At 37.7% G+C, this 19,562-nt stretch overlaps 1 protein-coding gene across 5 annotated transcripts in view; it reads left to right on the top strand.

The window, feature by feature from the left end:
* The window catches only part of DYRK1A (dual specificity tyrosine phosphorylation regulated kinase 1A), a 150,654-nt gene that overhangs the window by 94,138 nt on the left and 36,954 nt on the right, over window positions 1-19,562 (top strand). For all 5 annotated transcript variants that reach the window (XM_025379400.1, XM_025379404.1, XM_025379405.1 and 2 more), the window contains one exon: window positions 15,496-15,692. In XM_025379400.1, coding sequence (XP_025235185.1) covers window positions 15,496-15,692 — 197 coding nt within the window. The remainder of the gene's footprint in view (window positions 1-15,495; window positions 15,693-19,562) is intronic.

The raw sequence follows: 19,562 nt of genomic DNA, 5'->3' as shown, positions 1-19,562 counted from the left end.
ACTGCAAACTAACTCCCAGGTTCAGGTGACTCTCTTGTCTCAGACTCCAGAGTAGCTGGGACTACAGATGCATGCCACCACACCTGGCTAATATTTGTATCCCCCCCCCAAGACGGAGTCTCTGTTGCCCAGGCTGGAGTGCAGTGGCGCGATCTCGGCTCACTGCAACCTCCGCCTCCCGGGTTCAAGCTATTCTCCTGCCTCAGCCTCCCTAGCTGAGACCACAGGCATGTACCACCACTGTCGGCTAATTTTATGTGTGTGTGTTTTTAGTAGAGGTGGGGTTTCGCCATATTGGCCAGACTAGTCTGGAACTCCTCGCCCCAAGTGATCCGCCTGCCTCAGCCTTCCAAAGTGCTGGGATTACAGGCATGAGCCACTGTGCCTGGCCTTTTGTGTTTAACTTTTTAAGTGTCTCTGGTCAGATGAATATTTTGCCTTTTGGGTATTTTTAAATGGAAAATTTCTGTAAATATTCAGTGTTTTAATTAGAATCACAAAGCCAAATGATTGCCTCATTGGATCATTTTAAGTATTATGCTGCAGTTCAATATAGGTACCAAGTACTTAACTAGACTTAAAAATATCTTGTATGTTTAACAGCTGTTTAGCTAGAACTAAAAAAGAGTGAGTCCTCTATGTGTATGCTTCTCCCCTCTTCTCCCTGGGATGGGAGAAGGAAAAAGTTAATTGTTTTTCCCCCTTGACTGCTGTTGCTGTGCCTGCTTTAGAAGAAGACAGAAGATCAGGGAAGGCAATTTTCTTTCCAAAGAAACCTTATGTGCCTGAAACTTAGTAACATCTTCAGACACTTCTTAAAATAGCCTGAGTATGGCATAGCTGAAGGTCTGAGGCGGTGGTAGGTAACCTTCTGCCTGTGTTGTATTCCTGGCCGCCTCTGTGTGTTCTGACCCTGCTCCTCTAGAGAGGAAAGCAGCTAAGCAGGCACTTTTCAACTTTTGAATGGCTTCATAGTATTTCAGCATTTACATGTATTGTACCGTTCCCCCTCTTTTTGTACTTAGGGGTTTCTTGGAAGACAGCTGTAATATGCCTGTAAGCCCGCCAGACAAAGTTATGGTCAAGGGGGTGGTAGGGGAGGGCATCTTTGGGTAATTTACAGTGTGTGTGTGCTTACATACACATGTGTGTGTTTAAAAATTTACATAACTAGTATTTCACTATCTTTTTGATTTTGAAAAAAAATGAACTAAGTCGAACTCTAACCACCATTTATTGAAATATTTCTTTGAATATCTAAACAGAGGCTCCAGATCGTCTTCGAGGCACAGCGTTTCCTGTCCTCTGGCAACTCTGTGTGTAATGTTTCAAACCCAAGGCATTGTACAAGGGAGAGGAGTACTTTGGGTTTACATGGTTGAGGGTGATGATGAATCCTCTCATTTCATGTATAAGAAGACCAGCTTATTTGTTGCAGTGCCCCACTGATGCTGGGGCCGAGGCAAGCAAAACAGGATGCTTAAGTCCTAGCCTAATGCTTGTCTTATGTAGAGCAAACTGAACTTTCAAAAGTATTTCTCTTTTTACCTGTTTTTAAATGAATATGCTAAATTTGCACGGTGCAGAGGAATGTGAGATATAGAGAGCAGGCTGAGGACCATCGGGCTTCATAAAGGGCATTTTGAGCAGCTGGAGACTTGTGGTTACCATGTCCAGGCTCTTCCCCTGCTGTCCTTAACGGTCCCACAGATGCCTCTGACCTGGGAAGAAGGGAGAAAAGACCTCATCTCCTCACTGAGAGTGGGAAGTAGCAGTCACTGAATGTGCTTGCCATGGGACATTACTGCCCATCAGGCTGGCAGTTCACTGTTTTGTGTGTGGAGGACTGTTTCTAATGCTCTCTGCTATTTGCTAAAGGATACACCGTCTGACAACTACTATAATAGTATGAAGGACAGCTTTAAAATCAAGACCGTCTGATAGCCTTAAGCTGTGGTCACTGTCATTTTTCTCCTCTTGAAGGACACTGGACTCTCAGGATCTGGCTTACCATCTTTGATGGACAATCATTTTATTAGCTTGCTTGAAAGAATTAGTTCCTCTGTTATAATCACTGTAGTGTCATTTGGGACGACTTGAACCATTTTTGTAAAACTTGTGAAATCTTTATGTATTTATGAAAGTTAAACTTACTGAAGGCTGAATGACTGCAGTGAAAGTATGAATCCTTTAATTAAATAAGTGGTTAGCATTTATATAAGCAGTCTAATCAGAACCCCAAATATTTGCTCATTTTCTTTAGGACTAACCTGTCTGATGGAGTGATCATCACTGTCCTATGTAGATCTTGTAGAGTTTTGAAAGTAACTTTCTAGCTCACAATGGCGGTAGATTTTGTTTGTTTGTTTAATTATTTAGGGGGCATGTTCTCAGTTTAGCCTGATTAGTTACCTGCCGAATAAATAATGCTATTCTAATACCCTGCTAGGAAGAAATTTATGTAATTGAAATTCTGATTTCTATGTAACATTCTGTTTTCGTATTGAGACATGATACTGCCTGACAGGGCTGCTTCAGCAGCTGTCATCTGGTTTGTTGTTTCTTGTGGTGTTGTCTGGATTCTGCTGGCCTAAAAGGCATTCTTCTCGGTGCCTCTGCAGGGCTGTCCAGTGAGTCATCTGAAATTAAACTTCGATCAGAAATAAGTTTGCTTTTTGTTCCCACAGAGGACTGGAGTGAGTGGGCTTGAGAATACCTGTATGCAGATTGAAACTGTATATATCCATAGATATTTGGGAGCATTAGGTCAAGTGCCAATTAAATCAGGAAGGATCCTGCAGCCATAGTCATGAAGATAAACTTTTTAAACTGCATTTGCTCAAACGTAAAACACTTCTGTGAGTATTGTGTAAACAACCATTATTTCAGTTGCTGTGTTAGATATGTTGCTTTCTTTAGCATGGATTTTTTTTCCAGTAAAGTATTAGTTTTTAATGTTTCAAAAGATTTTTTTGCAGTCATTTAAAATCAATTGTCAGTTAATCATACCTAAAATTCGGCAGATTGCATGTTTTATTTATTGCAACATGTTAAGAATCTTTCGTTTCCTGTTGACATTAAAAAATCTCCTAATGGCAGATTGATTTGTCTGTGCTCTTTTTGTATTATTAAGTCAGGCAGTAGGTACTTAGAGAGCTTCTGCTGTTTTAAGCCATGGGGAGGCAGTAGTGAACAAAAGGGGTGGGGAAGTCTTGTGGCGTTCACATCTCAGAAATGTTACTGTGCTAGGAGGGAGACTTCGGCTTCTAATCCATTGTCAGCCATTAGCCTCCAGGCAAAGTTAGAGAACCACTGGTCTTCATTCTTTTCATTAAGTGGTTGAACTTGTCTAAAAAGGCTTAATTTCACCTCCAAACTTTGTCTTGAGACATTGTGTGTCTTTGTTTACCTGTCTTTTGTTTCCAAACTTCCCTACACCCATTCCTAGATTTAATTAAGGGCTCAAAGACTTCTCAATACCTTGTTTTGTACTAAGTAGGGAAGAATTTTATTTAGATAGGTTTCATTACTGATTATTAATTTAAAATTTATGGGGACTGTAAGAAAAACTGTTTCTCTGGAATTTTCATGACTGCCAATAACTTAGTACTAGGTGGTATCTGCTTTGTTTATTTGTACTATTTAAAATATTTTATAACTTTAGGATATTAGGGAAAATATAAATTTACCCATATTATGTGTTATCCTGTGTACAATATGATAATTCATGGAATCCAGCAGCTATATGTTGGATCACTATTTTAATCTTTTCTGTCTTCCAGATGGTATTACCAAAAATAAATCCTTGGCTTCCTATTTCAGCTGTAAGAATTTGGCCTACTGTTTGAGGTGGAGAGGGTTAAGGGGCCTTTTGCTGTAGGGTTAGGAAAGATTTTCTGTGATCTGGTTGTTGAGGGTAGTACAGTTCTTAAAAAATGATATGTGCTTGTTAAATACAGAATGAATGAAAAGCACACATCTGCATATTAGTCTCAAAGTTTCAAGATGATTATTTTTGGTTTTCAAATATAGTTAGTATTTCATTTTATTTAAGTTATACATTTATTTAAGTTATTTAAGTTATAATAAAATGGCAAAACCACAACTACTTTTACACCAACCGAATGCTTACTTTTATTTCTCCTGTCCTTTGTGCTGTGATTGTTTTATTTATATGTAATAAACTCCACAATGTTATTTTTACTTTGAACTGTCAGTTGGCTTTCAAAAATATTAAGAAAAAGTGTTTTTTATATTTATCTACATACATATTTACATTTCTGGTGCTCTTTATTCCTTTGTGTGAATCTCAGTTTCTATCTGGAATCATTTTCCTTCTGTGAACTTGTGTGAACATTTTTTGAGGGTGGATCTACTCTTGACAAATTCTTTCATTTTCATTGGTCTGAAAAAGTATTTTGCCTTCAGTTTTGAAGGATGTTCTCAGCGGATATAGATTTGTGGGTTAAAGGGTTGTTTTTTGTTTTTTGTTTTTGTTTTTGTTTTTTTTTCTTCATCATTTAAAGATGTTTTATTTTCTTCTGGCAGTGTACGTGGTTTCTGGTGAGAAAACGGTGGCTCCCCTGTATGGAAACAGGTGTTTTTGTCTCTGGCTGCTTTTACAATTTTTTTCTTCATCATTGTTTTCAGCAGTTTGGTTGAGTTGCCTCAGTGTGATTTTTGTGTGGCTTTTTCCAGTTTTTTTTTTTTTTAACTTGTTTTCGATTTGGTTAATTTATATTGCTTTGTTTTTCCATTCACTTACCTTTTCTTCTGCAGTGTATGAACTGCTGTTAGGTCCATTCAGTGAATTTTTCATTTCAGTTATTTTCTCATTTTTAGAATTTCCATTTAGTTCCTTTTTATAGATTCTATTTCTCTATTAAGATTCACTATTCCCTTATTTTGTCCGTGTTTTCCTTTATATTTTAAAACATTCATAATAGTGGTTTTGGTGTGCTAACTTCACTCTTTCTGTCGTTTCTGAGTCTTAAATGAATTTTTCCTCCTGAATACAGACCACATTTTCTTGCTTCTTGCTGTGCTAGTGAATTGGACTGGCTATGGGCATGAGGAATGCTGGCCTGTGAGTGTTTGGATTTTGTTCTCTTTAAAGAGCATTGAATGTCATCCTGGCAGGCTGTTAATTCACCTGCAGACCATCTTGATCCTTAGGTTTGTTTCAGTCTCTGTTAGAACAGGGTCCAGCCTTTACTGTAAGACCAGATTAGCCCTAGTCCTAACTGGATTTTCTGGGGTCTCTGTTGAACGTCTGTGGTGTGTATTGGGGTTTCTCCACTGTAACTGGTTTGAACACTTAATGTCTTACAGTCTTGTGTGAATGCTAGAAGTTATTCAGTTCACAGTTCCCTGGTAGTTGTTCTGTGCCTGGCTTCATGGTCCTTCTCCCAGTGCTTGTGCAGCTTAGCATTTGGCCAAAGAGTCAAGGAGAACCCTATGTATAGATTGATGGAGCGCCTTCTGTTTTTGTTACCTGCTGCACAAATTCCAGCCAATTCAGTGGCCTTGAACTCTTCCTTCTGTCTCTGCAGCACAGCGAGATTGCTGTGTTCTGTTTGGGCTCCGCCTTCCTATACTGTACCCTGGAAAGTGCCTCTAGATAGGAAACCAAGGTGATTGTAGGGCTCACCAAGATTGATTTCTTTTTTCAGTCATGACAGTTCTGCACTGCCTGTAGTCCAATGTTTGAAAACAGTTATTTCATATGTTTTGACTAGTTCTTTAGTTGTTTATGATGAGCGAGGGAGTCTGGTACCAGGTACTCTACAAAGGTCAGAAGTGGAAATCTGATAATACAAATTTCTAAAGGTAACATGTTTTTATCCATAACCCATTGTTATTAACAGTTTTAATATATAGATTCAGTTAATCTTCCATGCTGAAAAACCTGAGCTTTTATTTATGTCTTATATGAGCAATTTCGTTGCGTTTCTAGACAATCGAGTATGCTGTTTTGGCTAGTAAGTTGAAAAGCTTGTGTGCGTGTGTGTGTGTTTATGCATCCTGTAGTAACATTGGCATGTGTCTGTTTATGCATCCTGTAGTAACATATATTGGCCACTAGAGGGTAATAAGAAATCAGTTCATTTGTTCTTTTTGGATCACTGTTACTAAATAGTCCTTATCATTAGACTTTTTGTATAGTTACAGTCATTGCTTACTTTCACTTTAATATATATTTATTACTATTTAATATATAAATAGTAATATAGATTATATATTTATATATTATTAATATTTATATATTATTATAAATAATATATAAATGGCTCCTTCTGTGGAGCCAGGCACTGCACTGTGTACTTGGGTTATAAAAATGAGTAAGAGCAGTTGACTGAGCAGTAGCTGTAGCCTGTGCTGTAAGACTTCTCTGCTTTTGATTCAGGAACCCCTCATTTAAAAAATACCACGTTCATCATTCCTCCCGTGCAGCCCCCTCTCTCCCTCTCTCAATGATTTCTTCACAGTCTAAATATTCCTGATGGATTCAGTCCATTCCTTTATTGCACAAATATTTATTGAATGCAGGCCACATGCCAGGCACTGTTCTTGGTGCTGATGATGAAATGGTGAACAAAACTTACTCATGGACTTTCGCTCACTTACCCTCTTAATGTGCCTTTATTTCCGGCCATCATTAGAGGTGCAATTCCTTTAACATTTTGTCTTCATTTTGCATGTGTCTTGTTGCTAGGGACCTCGTGGGTTTTTGGCCACATAAGCTTGGTTGCCCTCATTTCTTAGTGGATTCTGTCTCAGAACCTCAGCCTCATAAGTTTCCACATTTAGATGCTATAGTTTTAATTAAATTATTTTCATTTACTTTTTGTTCTTTAATATTGTTCTTTGCTTTAACTGTTTCTCTTTAAAATCTACTGTCAATTAATACTGTCACAGGAATGGTCCCCTGTTAGAATGTCTTACTAACAAAGACATTCAGGTTAGGTAAGAATAACATTCAGACCTAAAAGTAGGGCTATGTGTAGAGATAATGGCTTTTGATACATGTTATTTTTGATACATGTTATTTTTACCTTTTTTTTTTTTTTAAACTTAGGGTCTTTTCTCATGCTTTTTGTATTTGCTGTTTCCTCTTTGTTTACCACTATCTTTTTGAATCTTATGTCCCTGTCTTTGAGATGTGTTGTTTATGAAATATTTCTCCGTAGAAACAATGCTGATCCATACTGGTAATATGGTCTCTAGTTATTATAGATCCTTGCTAGAGCATAGTAACTTGACTGAAGTAAGAAAACTGCTTCATTTTTCTTTTAGTAAAATACTGAATTTTTACCAAGTTTAGCAAAGTTACAGAAACATGCTTATGGTTAAAATGATCCATACAGTTCAGAAGCACGTAAAGACAGAACTCCACATGCATAATTTTCTCCAACGTGCTTTTCGTGCTGTTTGACAGCAGTTGAAAATATTTTGGAGTTGCACTCCAAATGATGATTTTAAAGATAGCTTTGAATTATTTGTTTTCATCATTAAATTATAACATTATCTGATGTTAAAACATGTATTGTGATACATTCTTAAGCTAAGATATTATTATACTGAGTTGAATAAAGATTCAATATGGTAGGTAGTAGGTTGAACCATATGAAATTGCTGTTTTGTAAGCCAAAGGTGGTCAAAAATCTATCAGCAGTTTCATATGGTTCTGCATAATACTTTATGTGATCATCCGTGTTACATGATGAACTGTCATTTTTTTCATTAACATTTGCATTAAAATGGAAGATAGAAACTTTAGAGTAAAAACATGGTAATTTGCTTAATTATAAAATCAGATTAACTAGAAATACCCATATTATTTTGTCCCCTTGGAATCTTATCATAGGAAAGGAATGAATGAATGGATAACTTAAATACTTTTTGGTGTTGCAGGAGGAAATTAAACTTAGGTTTATTCTGAATTTCATACACAGCAATCGAGTTAAGAAAGGAGACAGTGAGCATGTGGCAAGCACACCTCGTTTATATGCCATGTTTACCAACAGTCCCCCAGTACTGGTGGCTTAATCTTTCTTTCCTTTCACTAAATAACTGATAATGTCACTAACTAGTTATGTTAGGTGTTATAATACATAGCTACAAAGGTACCAGAAGTGAAAAACAAAGTTTTTTCTTGCTAATTCACATTCAGATCATCCACAACAAATTCCAAAAAGAACATCAGATTCTTTGTCACCTAGCATATCACCCTTATGCATGGAAATGTGTATTATTCTCTCTCAAAAAAAGTTTCAACTCTATAACTAGAAAAGTAAATCTGTTGGGGAAAAAAAGCCCTCTGTGTATTGTTTAGATAGACTATAACTTATTTTTGGATTATCCACTACTTGAATTAGTTGGAGAACAGCTTTCTTTTATTAAGGTGACCAATGCTTTTCAAAATAGTATTGACATCATCTGATGACTTGTTAGAAATGTTGACCCATCATCATCTGATGACTTGTTAGAAATGTTAGAAATGTAATCCTGGCACTTTGGGAGGCCAAGGTGAGTGGATCACCTGAGGTCAGGAGTTCAAGACCAGCCTGGCCAACATGGTGAAACTCCGTCTCTACTAAAAATACAAAAATTAGCCAGGGATGGTAGCGGGTGCCTGTAATTCCAGCTACTTGGGAGGCTGAGGCAGGAGAATTGCTTGACCCCGGGAGACAAAGTTTGCAGTGAGCCAAGATTGCGCCACTGCCATGCAGCCTGGGTAACAGAGCACAACTCTGTTTCAGAAAAAAAAGAAAAAAAAAAAAAAAGAAATGTTGACTCTCAAGCTCTGCTGAATCAGAACTCTCATTTTTAACAAGATTCAAAAACAATTTGCAAGCACATTAAAGTCTGAAAAGTGCTGTTACAGATTATGAACGACATTGTCACCTCCACAAGACAGTGCTGATGTAGCCCCGTCAGTAAGTGCTTGTTGAATTTACTCAATCTAGATTCAAACAATGAAAAGTATTTCAGGAGGGTAGTGGTAACAGTAATAATCAAGGAACTACCTGTTTCTTTGTAGTTCTTTCATAGCTATCTGGATGTCACAGAATTACCCATCTTTCTTTCCAGATGCGTCTTTCAGTCTGATTCTGTCCATGCTGGGTGGTCATTTGGATGTCTTGTGAATACAGTAGATATACACACAAATATGTGTATGGATGAGAGAGCAACAGAATTAAAATACAAATCAACATAGTATATGAGTTTAGGGAGTTAAATATTAGATTTTGATTAGTCAAGGATGCGTAATATTTTGTAATATTGCAACATATAAGGTAACTAACAAATAAAAATACGGGGAGATGACATAAAAAATTCCAGCAAAAGGTAAGAAAGGAAAAGGAACATAAAACAGTTGAAACAACAGTGTTCATTTATAAATACAGCTCAACCACATACTCTTTACAAGAGATAAACCTAAAATATAAGGAAACAGAAGACGGTAAAGGTAAAAAGATGGACAAAAGACATACCATACAAAAATTGATGCAGAGAAGGCTTGGTGTAGTCAGACTGGTAAGAGATAAGCAAAAAGCTTTACTGGAAATAAAGAGGGCAGTTTATGATGATAAAAGGTATTATTCATCAGGAAGGCATAACAACTCTGAATTTGTATTATCCAATATAACACTTTAAGTAGGAGATTTTGAATGCATTGTTCTTGGTAACTGATAGAACAAGATGAGACCAAAATTTTTTTTAAATACTTATATAAGACAGCATACTTAATGCAATTAAACCTTTAATGAGGCCGACCACGAAGAGAAGACCTCATTAACCAATGTTGAGGTGAAGAGGATATCACAAAAGCTTATGAGAAGATACTATAAAAACTTGATGTCAGTGCATTTGAAATTTAGATGAAGTTAGACATACTATTAGAAATCTACAACTTAACAGACACAGCGGGAAATAGAAAATCTGAATAGTCCTATTAAACATGATCCTTAATGGGAAGAGCCACCCACTAGTTTTGAAGTCTGGAATTTACAAAAGAAAAGAAAACAAAACAAAACAGAAACTACCCACAAGCAAAACTCCTGGTCCAGAAGGTTTCACCAGTGAATCTACCACACACGCACATAAAATTGTGACCAAATTGTACTCCAGAAATGGAAAAGTTTTTTTGTTTGTTTTCACAGGGTCTTGCCCTGGGCTGGAGTGCAAGTGGTACCATCATGGCTCACTGCACCCTCCTCCTCCTGGGCCCAAGTGATCCTCCCACCTCAGCCTCCTGAGTGACTGGGACCATAAGCATGTGCCACCACACCCTACTAATGTGTTAATTTTTTTGTAGAGATGGGGTCTCACTAGGTTGTCTAGGCTGATCTCGAACTCCTGGGCTCAGGTGATTTTCCTACCTTGGCCTCCCAGAGTGCTGGGATTACTGGTGGGAACCACCATGCTTGGCCCGAGGAAAGTCGTTTAGCATTTCAAAAATCATATCAGTGTCATCCACCACATTAACAGAGTAAATCAGAAAAGTCATCTCATTTCAATAGATACAGAAAAAGCATTTAATAAAAGTCAGCATCCATTCATGAGAAAAAGGTCTTAGAAAACTAGCAATAGAAGGAAACTTTGTTAATCTGGGAATAGTATTTGTTAAAAACCTGCAGCAACCATAATACTGGAGAAATGTTGAAAGCTTGCTTTCCAAGAAAGCTGAATTTCCAAGATTGAGAATATATGAGAGTAGCGTCTGTTACCTCCTTTCTAAATCATCACTGTATGAAAGATCCCAGCTACGTTACTGATGCAGGTAAATCCATCGTTGCATAAAATTCTGTTGAGCACCCCCATTCTGTAGAGATCAGTGCAGTTTCAACATCCCAACATAAGTTTGTTTTGGTGGATTTGATGGGCCTGAATCAGAAACTTACATGGAGTAGCAAAACTAACTAACTTTTTTTTTTTTTTTTAAAAGAGGTGAGGTCTCTGTCATCCAGGCTGGAGCACATACAGTGGCACAGTCATAGCTCACTGCAGCTGTGAAATGTTGGGCTCAGGTGATCCTCCCACCCCAGCCTCCTGAGTAACTGAAACTACAGGTGTGTGTCACCATGCCTGGCTTTTTTTTTTTTTTTTTTTCCCTTGTAGAGATGGGGTGGTGGTGTGTTGCCCAGGCTGGTCTCAGACTCCTGGGCTCAAGTGATTTCCCACCTCGGCCTCCCAAAACCCTGGGATTACAGGCATCAGCCCCTGGGCCCGGCCTGCCAAAATGTTCTTGAAGAAGAACAATTTCCTGTTGGATGTTTAAATTTTTAAAGCTGTTGTAATTTAGTTAGTGTCCAGTTCTTGAACAGAGATCTAAGTAGGTAAGTCTGTATCCAGTAGAACAGAATAGGGAGTCCAAAACTAGATCCACGCATAAAGGAGAATGTGATTTATGATAAAGATGGGGTTACAGAGCAGCGGAGAATGTTAGTTTTTTAAATAATTGGTTAAGGATCAACTGGATGTTAATTTGGCGGGGGGGGGGGGGTGCGGAATGAAACTAGATTCCTATTTTACACAGAAGTCAAATGCAAATGCATTGTGCATTTAGATGTGAGAGAGAGCCCAGTGTTTCAAAGGTAGTAGATTTTTTTCGAAAAATTTCTTAGACTCCAAAAGTACAGTACTAATTGTAAAGCAAAAGTTGATAAAATTAAGAACTTTTATTCATCAAAGTATACGATTAAGAGAGTAACAAGGCAAGCTGCCTGTAACCAGTAGGGGCTTACTCATATTCAGAATATGTATTTTTTAAAATCCTAGAAATTTGTAAGAAATGGGCTTACAATTCAGTAGAAAAAACAGAAAAGCAACCTGAATGTACATTTCACGAAGTGATGTGTAAGTGGCCAGTACACATCAAAAAATGCTCATAGTCACTAATTTTGCATAGGAAAATGCAAATTAAAACCACACTGTAGTACCACAGCACAAATACACTTAGCATAATGGTTGAAATTAGACTGATGATTGCATGCTGTAGTGAAGGAGTGGAGCATGGGAATTTTTCATAAACTGCTAGTGGAAAAATTGATTGGAACAAAAAAAGACTGGAAAAACAACAGGACAGCATCTCTGTGTATACCAAACGATGCGTAACAAGAATCTTACAAGTGGCAGTGTTCATAGTAGCCCCAAACTGGAAATAATCCAGGTGTCAGTCAGTAGTGGAATGGATAAATTATCATTTGTTCATGTATTGGGGTATTGTAAAGCAATGGTAATGGACAAACTACGGTTTATAGGATAAGATGAAGTAAACAGTTCCACTGTATTACATTAGTCTCTACTTGCCCTGCTATAAATAAATACCCAAGACTGGGTAATTTATAAAGAAAAGAGGTTTAGTTGGCTCATGGTTCTTTCTTCAGGCTGTACGGGAAACATGAAAGCCTCTGGGGAGGCCTCAGGAAAACGTTCGATCATGGCAGAAGGTGTTGGAGAAGCAGGCATGTCTTACATGGCCTGCAAAGTCAGGCAAAACGGGGAGGTGCCACGCAGTTTTAAACAGCCATTTTTTGTGAGAACTCTATCACGAGAATAGCACTAAGAGGGACGATGCTAAACCATTAGAAACCACCGTCATAATCCAATAACCTCCTCCCAGGGCCCTCCTCCAATATGGGGGATTACAATTCGACATGAGATTCAGGCAGGGACACAGATCCAAACGGTATCACCTGCTCATATGAAAACATCACGCCTGTGATCCTGGCACTTTGGGAGGCCGAGACGGGTGGATCATGAGGTCAGGAGACTGAGACCATCCTGGCTAACACGGTAAAACCCCATCTCTACTAAAAATACAAAAAATCAGCCCAGCATGGTGGCGGGTGCCTGTAGTCCCAGCTACTCTGGAGGCTGAGGCAGGAGAATGGCGTGAACCCGGGAGGCAGAGCTTGCAGTGAGCCGAGATTGCGCCACCGCACTCCAGCCTGGGCGACAGAGACTCTGTCTCAAAAATAAATAAATAAATAAAACCAAATCTGGTTTTGGAGGTCAGGATAGTAGTAATTTTTAAGGAAGAGGAAGGTGGTGTTGGTTAGAAAGGGTCATAGAGTGGTATGGTGGGTTTCTGGGATGCTGGCCATTTTTCCCCCATTTTGTGACACAGATTGATTTCATGATAGTAATTTAAGCTTTGTGCTAATGGTTTTTATGCTTTCTACAATGTTACACTAAATAAGTTTAAACATAGTATGTAACAGTGACATGGATAATAAAAACAGAAGTTAACCTTTTTATAAAAAGTGTTTGCTGTGTGTTACAGGTTTCATTCTGTGTGCCTGTTGGTGGTACCTCATTTAAACTTTGTAACAAGGAATAGGGTCAGTATAGTAATACCTCTGCTTCATAGATAGGGAAACGAAGGCTTTGAATAGTTAAGAAATTTCCCAGTCACAGCCTTAGTCTTTTACTGTTTATAAGAACTTTTTATATATTAAGGACCTCAATTCTTTTTATTTATATTCCTTCCCACCTTTTTCTTTTTAATGTGCAGATTTAAAAGCCCTCATTTCCCCCATTATTTGAATTTAGATTTTCAATTTTTTGCTTTTACAAATATCAGGATAAACATGGTTGACATCTTTATCCACATCATGGATTATTGCCTTAGTATAAGTTTCTAGAAGTTCTTTTTAAAAGCGAACAAGGTTGTTCTACAGAATTGAATTGAATGAATGTGTTTTTGACTATGAATGATAAAATGTTTAGAAAAGTTAGCCATCTTTCACCAGTTATACTATCCTTTTACTTATTTAAGAAATACTAATCATGTGGATTGGGAAAGTTAAGGACCTCACTGTAATGGACAGAGAAGAGAATCTAAAGTCTGAAAGCAATGCTAGGGGCAGTAGACTTTCCAGCTTCCGCAGGGGTGGAGGACTTGACATTTGTATTTTGGAAAGGTCACTTTGGCCATGTTATTGAGGAGATCCAGAATTGCAAATAGAATAAAGACAGAGCTATTAGGAATCTTTTTGCTAATCTTAAGTGAGATATGTTGTGTGCAGATGAAAAGGTTGTGTTTGAGTGTTCTGTTAGGAGAGGGAATGAGCAAGATTGGGCAGCTGTTGGGGAAGAACTCTTAACATGACTCCCGAAGTGTTGATTCTGGTTGACTGGGTAGGAAATGGTGTCATTCCCTGTGGTGGAAAGTAGAGGTGGAACTTAACGTTTGGGGAGCTTTGTTCTCTTCGTTTTGCAGAGTCTGTGCCACATTCAGTTAGAGATGGTATTCTCCACAAGATGGGCACTGGCCCCATGAGCCTTTACTGCACATTGATTGTGCATTACTCTGCAGTACTTGCAGATAACATTGGGCCATTTATTAATTGGCAGAGCTGTTCTGAGTACGTCGTATGTATTAAAGCACTAAACCTTCATAACAACCTTTTCAGGTAGGTATTATTATCATTATAAGGTATTAGGTATGCATGGTCACCAGTAGCACTGGGGTCTCCAACCCCAGCAGCCTGGCTTGAGAGTCTGTGTCCTTCACTGTTGGACCACCATTATTGTGTGTCTTGAAAATGGTGGAAGTCCAAAGTATTTTGCCACTGAACTACATGGTCGGTTGTGTTGTGGCTGTTAACTGGTTCATTCAGGAGGACAGGCACAAGTATTTTGAATCTAGTCATTCTTGTTGACCAAGGTTTTAGGCTTTAGTCTGTGATTACAAATAGGTTGAATTTAAGAAAAATCTTTTTTTAAATCATTTTCTTAAAAATTGCCTTTTATTAGATACCAATACTTTTATGGACCAGAGTGTTAATTTTTCATTTCTGCCACGGATATCATGATCATGGTTCATCCTACCCGTGGGATAATTATTGGCTCTTCTTTCTTTGTGGTGAGCTTGCCAGGTCTAGATTCTCTTAGGACTATTTGAAAGGTGCAGAGGAATCCAACAGCCTTGGGTTGAGAAGTTTAGTTCTGTGTTTTATGTTTGTTTTCCTGTTTCTATACCCAACCTTTGATTACCTGTGTCAGTGGAGAGCACCATAAGGTTTCACCTGGTTTGAGATGCTGGCGATGTTGTTTTCCATAAACCTGGCAGCAGGTGCAAAATAGCATCTCAGAAATATTCCTTTGAGTTGGTTTGTGAGGAGCTGGTCCATTGGAGAAGTCCCTCAATAATTAAAAGATTACTTATTTAACTTGTATTATGGTTCTTAATTGATGAAAATCTCATAGGTGAAAATGAGTCTTAAAGGTTGTTGCTGTTGCTTTACAAAAAGGTTTTCTGAAGATTTTCTCAATACAGGTTTATATTCATTTTAATCACTATTGATCTTTTATACCATTTACTACATAACTGTTGTGTTGGGTGACATATACCTGTTTATAGTGAGAAAAGTTTTTTAATATTGAATATCCTAAAGTTCTTATTTAAAGAGCTATTAGATATATCAAATGATACAAACATTAGGATATGAATATTTCCTTTAAACTTCACTTACCTTCTTGTAGGAGGAGAGACTTCAGCATGCAAACCTTCATCTGTTCGGCTTGCACCGTCATTTTCATTCCATGCTGCTGGCCTTCAGATGGCTGGACAGATGCCCCATTCACACCCGTACAGTGACCGTCGCCAGCCAAGCATAAGTGACCAGCAGGTTTCTGCCTTAGCGTATTCTGACCAGATTCAGCAACCTCTAACCAACCAGGTAAGTTCATGGACTATCAGAAATGATGGTTGGAATGGCAGTTTATTCCTTCAAAATGTTGGAATACTAAATAGGCAAAATGCTTTAATGGTTTTCAATTTTACAAGTTTTACATGCAACATGGGATTATGGATTGAGAAAACGTGGTATTAAGAAGTTTGCATTAAAATGTGTATGGTTTTTGTTTTTTTTTTGCATTTTTACTTGTATTTCACTTAAACAGTCATAAACATGCCCACAGTCTCTCATTCTGTAATAGAGAGGGGGAAAGTTATTTCTGAAGAATATTAAAGGAACTTAAAGAAAAGGCTTATTTTTATGGAAAGGTGGCTAAGTTAAAGATGTTACAGGAAAGCAAGTCAGAGTCCATTACAGCAAACTTGCAGAACCGAATTTGTGTTATTTTAAACTACCTTTCTACACATTTGTAAAAATAAATACAAAACTCCTTAAAATTCAAAAGAGATTGGGCCGGGCGCGGTGGCTCACGCCTGTAATCCCAGCACTTTGGGAGGCCGAGGCGGGCGGATCACAAGGTCAGGAGATCGAGACCACGGTGAAACCTCGTCTCTACTAAAAATACAAAAAATTAGCCGGGCGCGGTTGTGGGCGCCTGTAGTCCCAGCTACTCGGGAGGCTGAGGCAGGAGAATGGCGGGAACCCGGGAGGCGGAGCTTGCAGTGAGCTGAGATCCGGCCACTGCACTCCAGCCTGGGCGACAAAGCGAGACTCCGTCTCAAAAAAAAAAAAAAAAATTCAAAAGAGATGTATGCAAATTAGCTGTGCTATTTATTCAATATTCAGACAGGCTATTCACCATTTTTCTGTGAAGTGAATGGTGTAAATAGAATAAATGCTGAACTCTTTTGGTACACACACACGCACATATACACATGCATATGTATGTATGTGTGTGTATTTTTAATATCATTCTAAATTAACTGCACCATCTACATTGATTTTGGTTTGGGGAGACTTATTAGCTGTAGTTGTGAGATAAAGTTTCTTGCCCCGCTGATATTTGATGTGTGATGAGCACTGAAAATGGCTGCTTTTCCATGGACTTAGAAATTTGGTTTGCCATTCTTTTGTTTAGTTCTTTTAATATATCGTGTGAGGATAAAAGAGTTGGGAGATTTAAAAGTATTTCTTTTCCTGGATTATTTGAAGGAATTGTATTTTCTCTAATTCAGTTATATATATGGTTTTAATGAAAAATTGGTTACAGCGACACATCATCTTTATTAAGGGGTGTCTTGTTTGTATTAAAATGTGTTTGTAATAAAATTTTGCTAGTAGTTAGGCTGGCATAGTGTTTATACGATATATAACACGTTAATAACATTCATAGTTAAATAGTTACAATAAGATGAATTTTGGCAGGACTTAAGATTTTCTTTTATGCAGTGAATTGATTGAGTTTAGTTGTGTGTTTGAGAATTGGGACAGTTGTTCAGGATGTCCAAGTTTAGGAAGTGTTTAATGGTGTACCAGAAGAAAACTTCCTGGAAATCTAATAATAATAACATGATGATCCATTTGCACTTTGAGGAAGGCAAGTTGATTCAGGTTAATTTTCCTGCTTGTTCCAAAGCAGCCTGTCAGGCAGAGTGCTGTTTTTAATGTGTTCCACAGCTGAAAGGACTGCGCTGCTATTTGTGACTTTTCCATGTGTGTGAGCAGGCTTCCTTCTTCTTAGATACAGTGCTATTTCAGGTCTAACCTCTGGTGTCTGCAGAGGGCTAGGAAACTTCCAGTCCTTTAAAGTCATTTTTATCATTATATTATTTTAGTAAATAATTTAATTAGCAAAGCACCTATTTTTATATCCAACTAACATCTTATGTGTATTTGGATCATATAAAATAAGAGATATTTTACTTACTATTTCTGTTTTAAGCTGTGAAATACTTTTAAAGATTTATGTGATGTAAAAAGACTATATTTAAAGTAATAATACTCAGCCAAATATTTCTGCCAAAATCCAAAAATTTCTGGGCCTAATAAGGGAGTCATAGTAGAGAATACCTTTCCTGTAACTAAAGTGTAGGCTGTGTATTAAGCCTATTCATAGAACCTGGCTTCAAGGTCTTGGTCGGCTCATGGTTGACTTGGTCGGTTGTAGGATTTGAGTCAGGTCATATCTGTTCCTGGGGTGTAAAACTGGCACCTCCGACTAGAACTCCTCCACACATACAAAGTACCTTTTAGCTATAAACTTACTGTAATTTCATTATGTAATTTCCATTGTTTCTTGTTAATCATCCTACCAGATGTCTTTTAAAAGAGAAATAGAGCAAAAAGTAGGTGTAGAACAAGATGACTGATGTTTGGAATGCTGAGTTTCTGGGCTATTCTAGTTTTCACAATACCTTTCATAGTCCCTCATTTCTCCTAGTACCCTGGATATGTGTTACGGATGCTACTCAGCTTTATTAATGCTCTCAAAATAATAAAGGCAGAATACAGTGTTTCTGATTCTTCATTATATATGAAAACAGGAGGTAAATATAAATAAAATGAAATAAGTATTATAATGGAAAACAGTTTTTGAAAGGAGTCCTAGAGCTTATACTAAAGAATCTTTTCAGGAAAAAAGTTAATTATTGTTTTAGCTCTTATAACTGATCTAAGCAGGAGTTTTGTAATCTGGGTGAAGTAAAAGGAGCCAGAGATGTGAGCGTTGAGGGCATGCTGTTTCTAGCTTCCAGAGCCAGATAGCTGAGGCAGCAGGAGGAGGTCACATCAACTTCCCTTTTATTAGGTTACTCCCCTTGCTAAAGGGGTCATTCCTGCAGCTTGGTGAGTTCCTGGGTCCTCTGGACACCATGGGCTTACTTTTTGGTTTAGAAGGTAGAAGGGAGCTTGCTCTATTACTGTACATTGTCTTGACTTTGACTAGCCGAAGCAGGAAGTAGAGAAAGTGTCAGATGCTTAGTTCTGGCCTTGAGTCTTAGTATAGATGTAAAAGTAGGTATTTGGAAAAGCTACTTTCTAGTTCTGGATATGTGCTGATGGCATCACAATGTTCCAAAACAAAAATTTGGTTAACATGAAATCACAATGAAAGCACAGGCGTATTACTTGCTTTGTAGACATTTATTTGTTCTTTCCATATATTTTGAGCATCTCAATACAGGGTGTTGTTTGAAGCATGAAATACAAACAACTTGGCCTTGTAGGCAGAGTTTGACCGGTTGTAGAAAAGGTTAGCAATGTTTTGTGAAATGCTAAGCACACAGCACACACTCATATGGAGTGCAGAAATTTGATCATGTAACTCATGTTTATATTCTGTTTTGTATATGTACTATGTGTTTAAAATTGTTTTTTTAATTGTGTGTGATTTTGGTGTTTTTAAGTGAGCATCATTACTCCTGGATGTAGTCACTGATTCTTTTTTCAGATGTTTGAAATACCAGTGGAATTGTAAATTGGCAAGTTAAAAACTTAAAAGACATTCACAGTTTTTTTATGTAACTAATTTTAATAAATGTATGTGTTTATTTTAGGCATACCTCAATTACTTTGCCCAACAAATAGCCTAAAAATGATTGCTAAGAGGGTAGACTAGAGCCGTAACATTGATAGGGAGCTCCTGGCAAGAGTGTCCTTGTTAAGACTCTGGAGTTAGGCCTGGACATCTTCAGCTATAATATTACGGGAACTGCACTATGATAATATTTCAGACCACACGGATGGTGATTTTCCTGTTCTTTAACTGGCTCTGGGACCTTGGTCAAGTTCTTTAACATTGGAGACTCTGGTTTCTCTTGTGTAAAATGGTCACAGGAATGCTATTTAACTCCCTTGAGATTGTTGAGGGGATTACATGGGAGACTTGTAAAAATATGCATGCTAAAAACATGT

Source organism: Theropithecus gelada, chromosome 3 (genome assembly GCF_003255815.1).
Source record: "Theropithecus gelada isolate Dixy chromosome 3, Tgel_1.0, whole genome shotgun sequence".
Taxonomy (NCBI): domain Eukaryota; kingdom Metazoa; phylum Chordata; class Mammalia; order Primates; family Cercopithecidae; genus Theropithecus; species Theropithecus gelada.
Note: the sequence above shows the minus strand (reverse complement) of the source record. Positions and strands in the feature narration are given on the sequence as shown.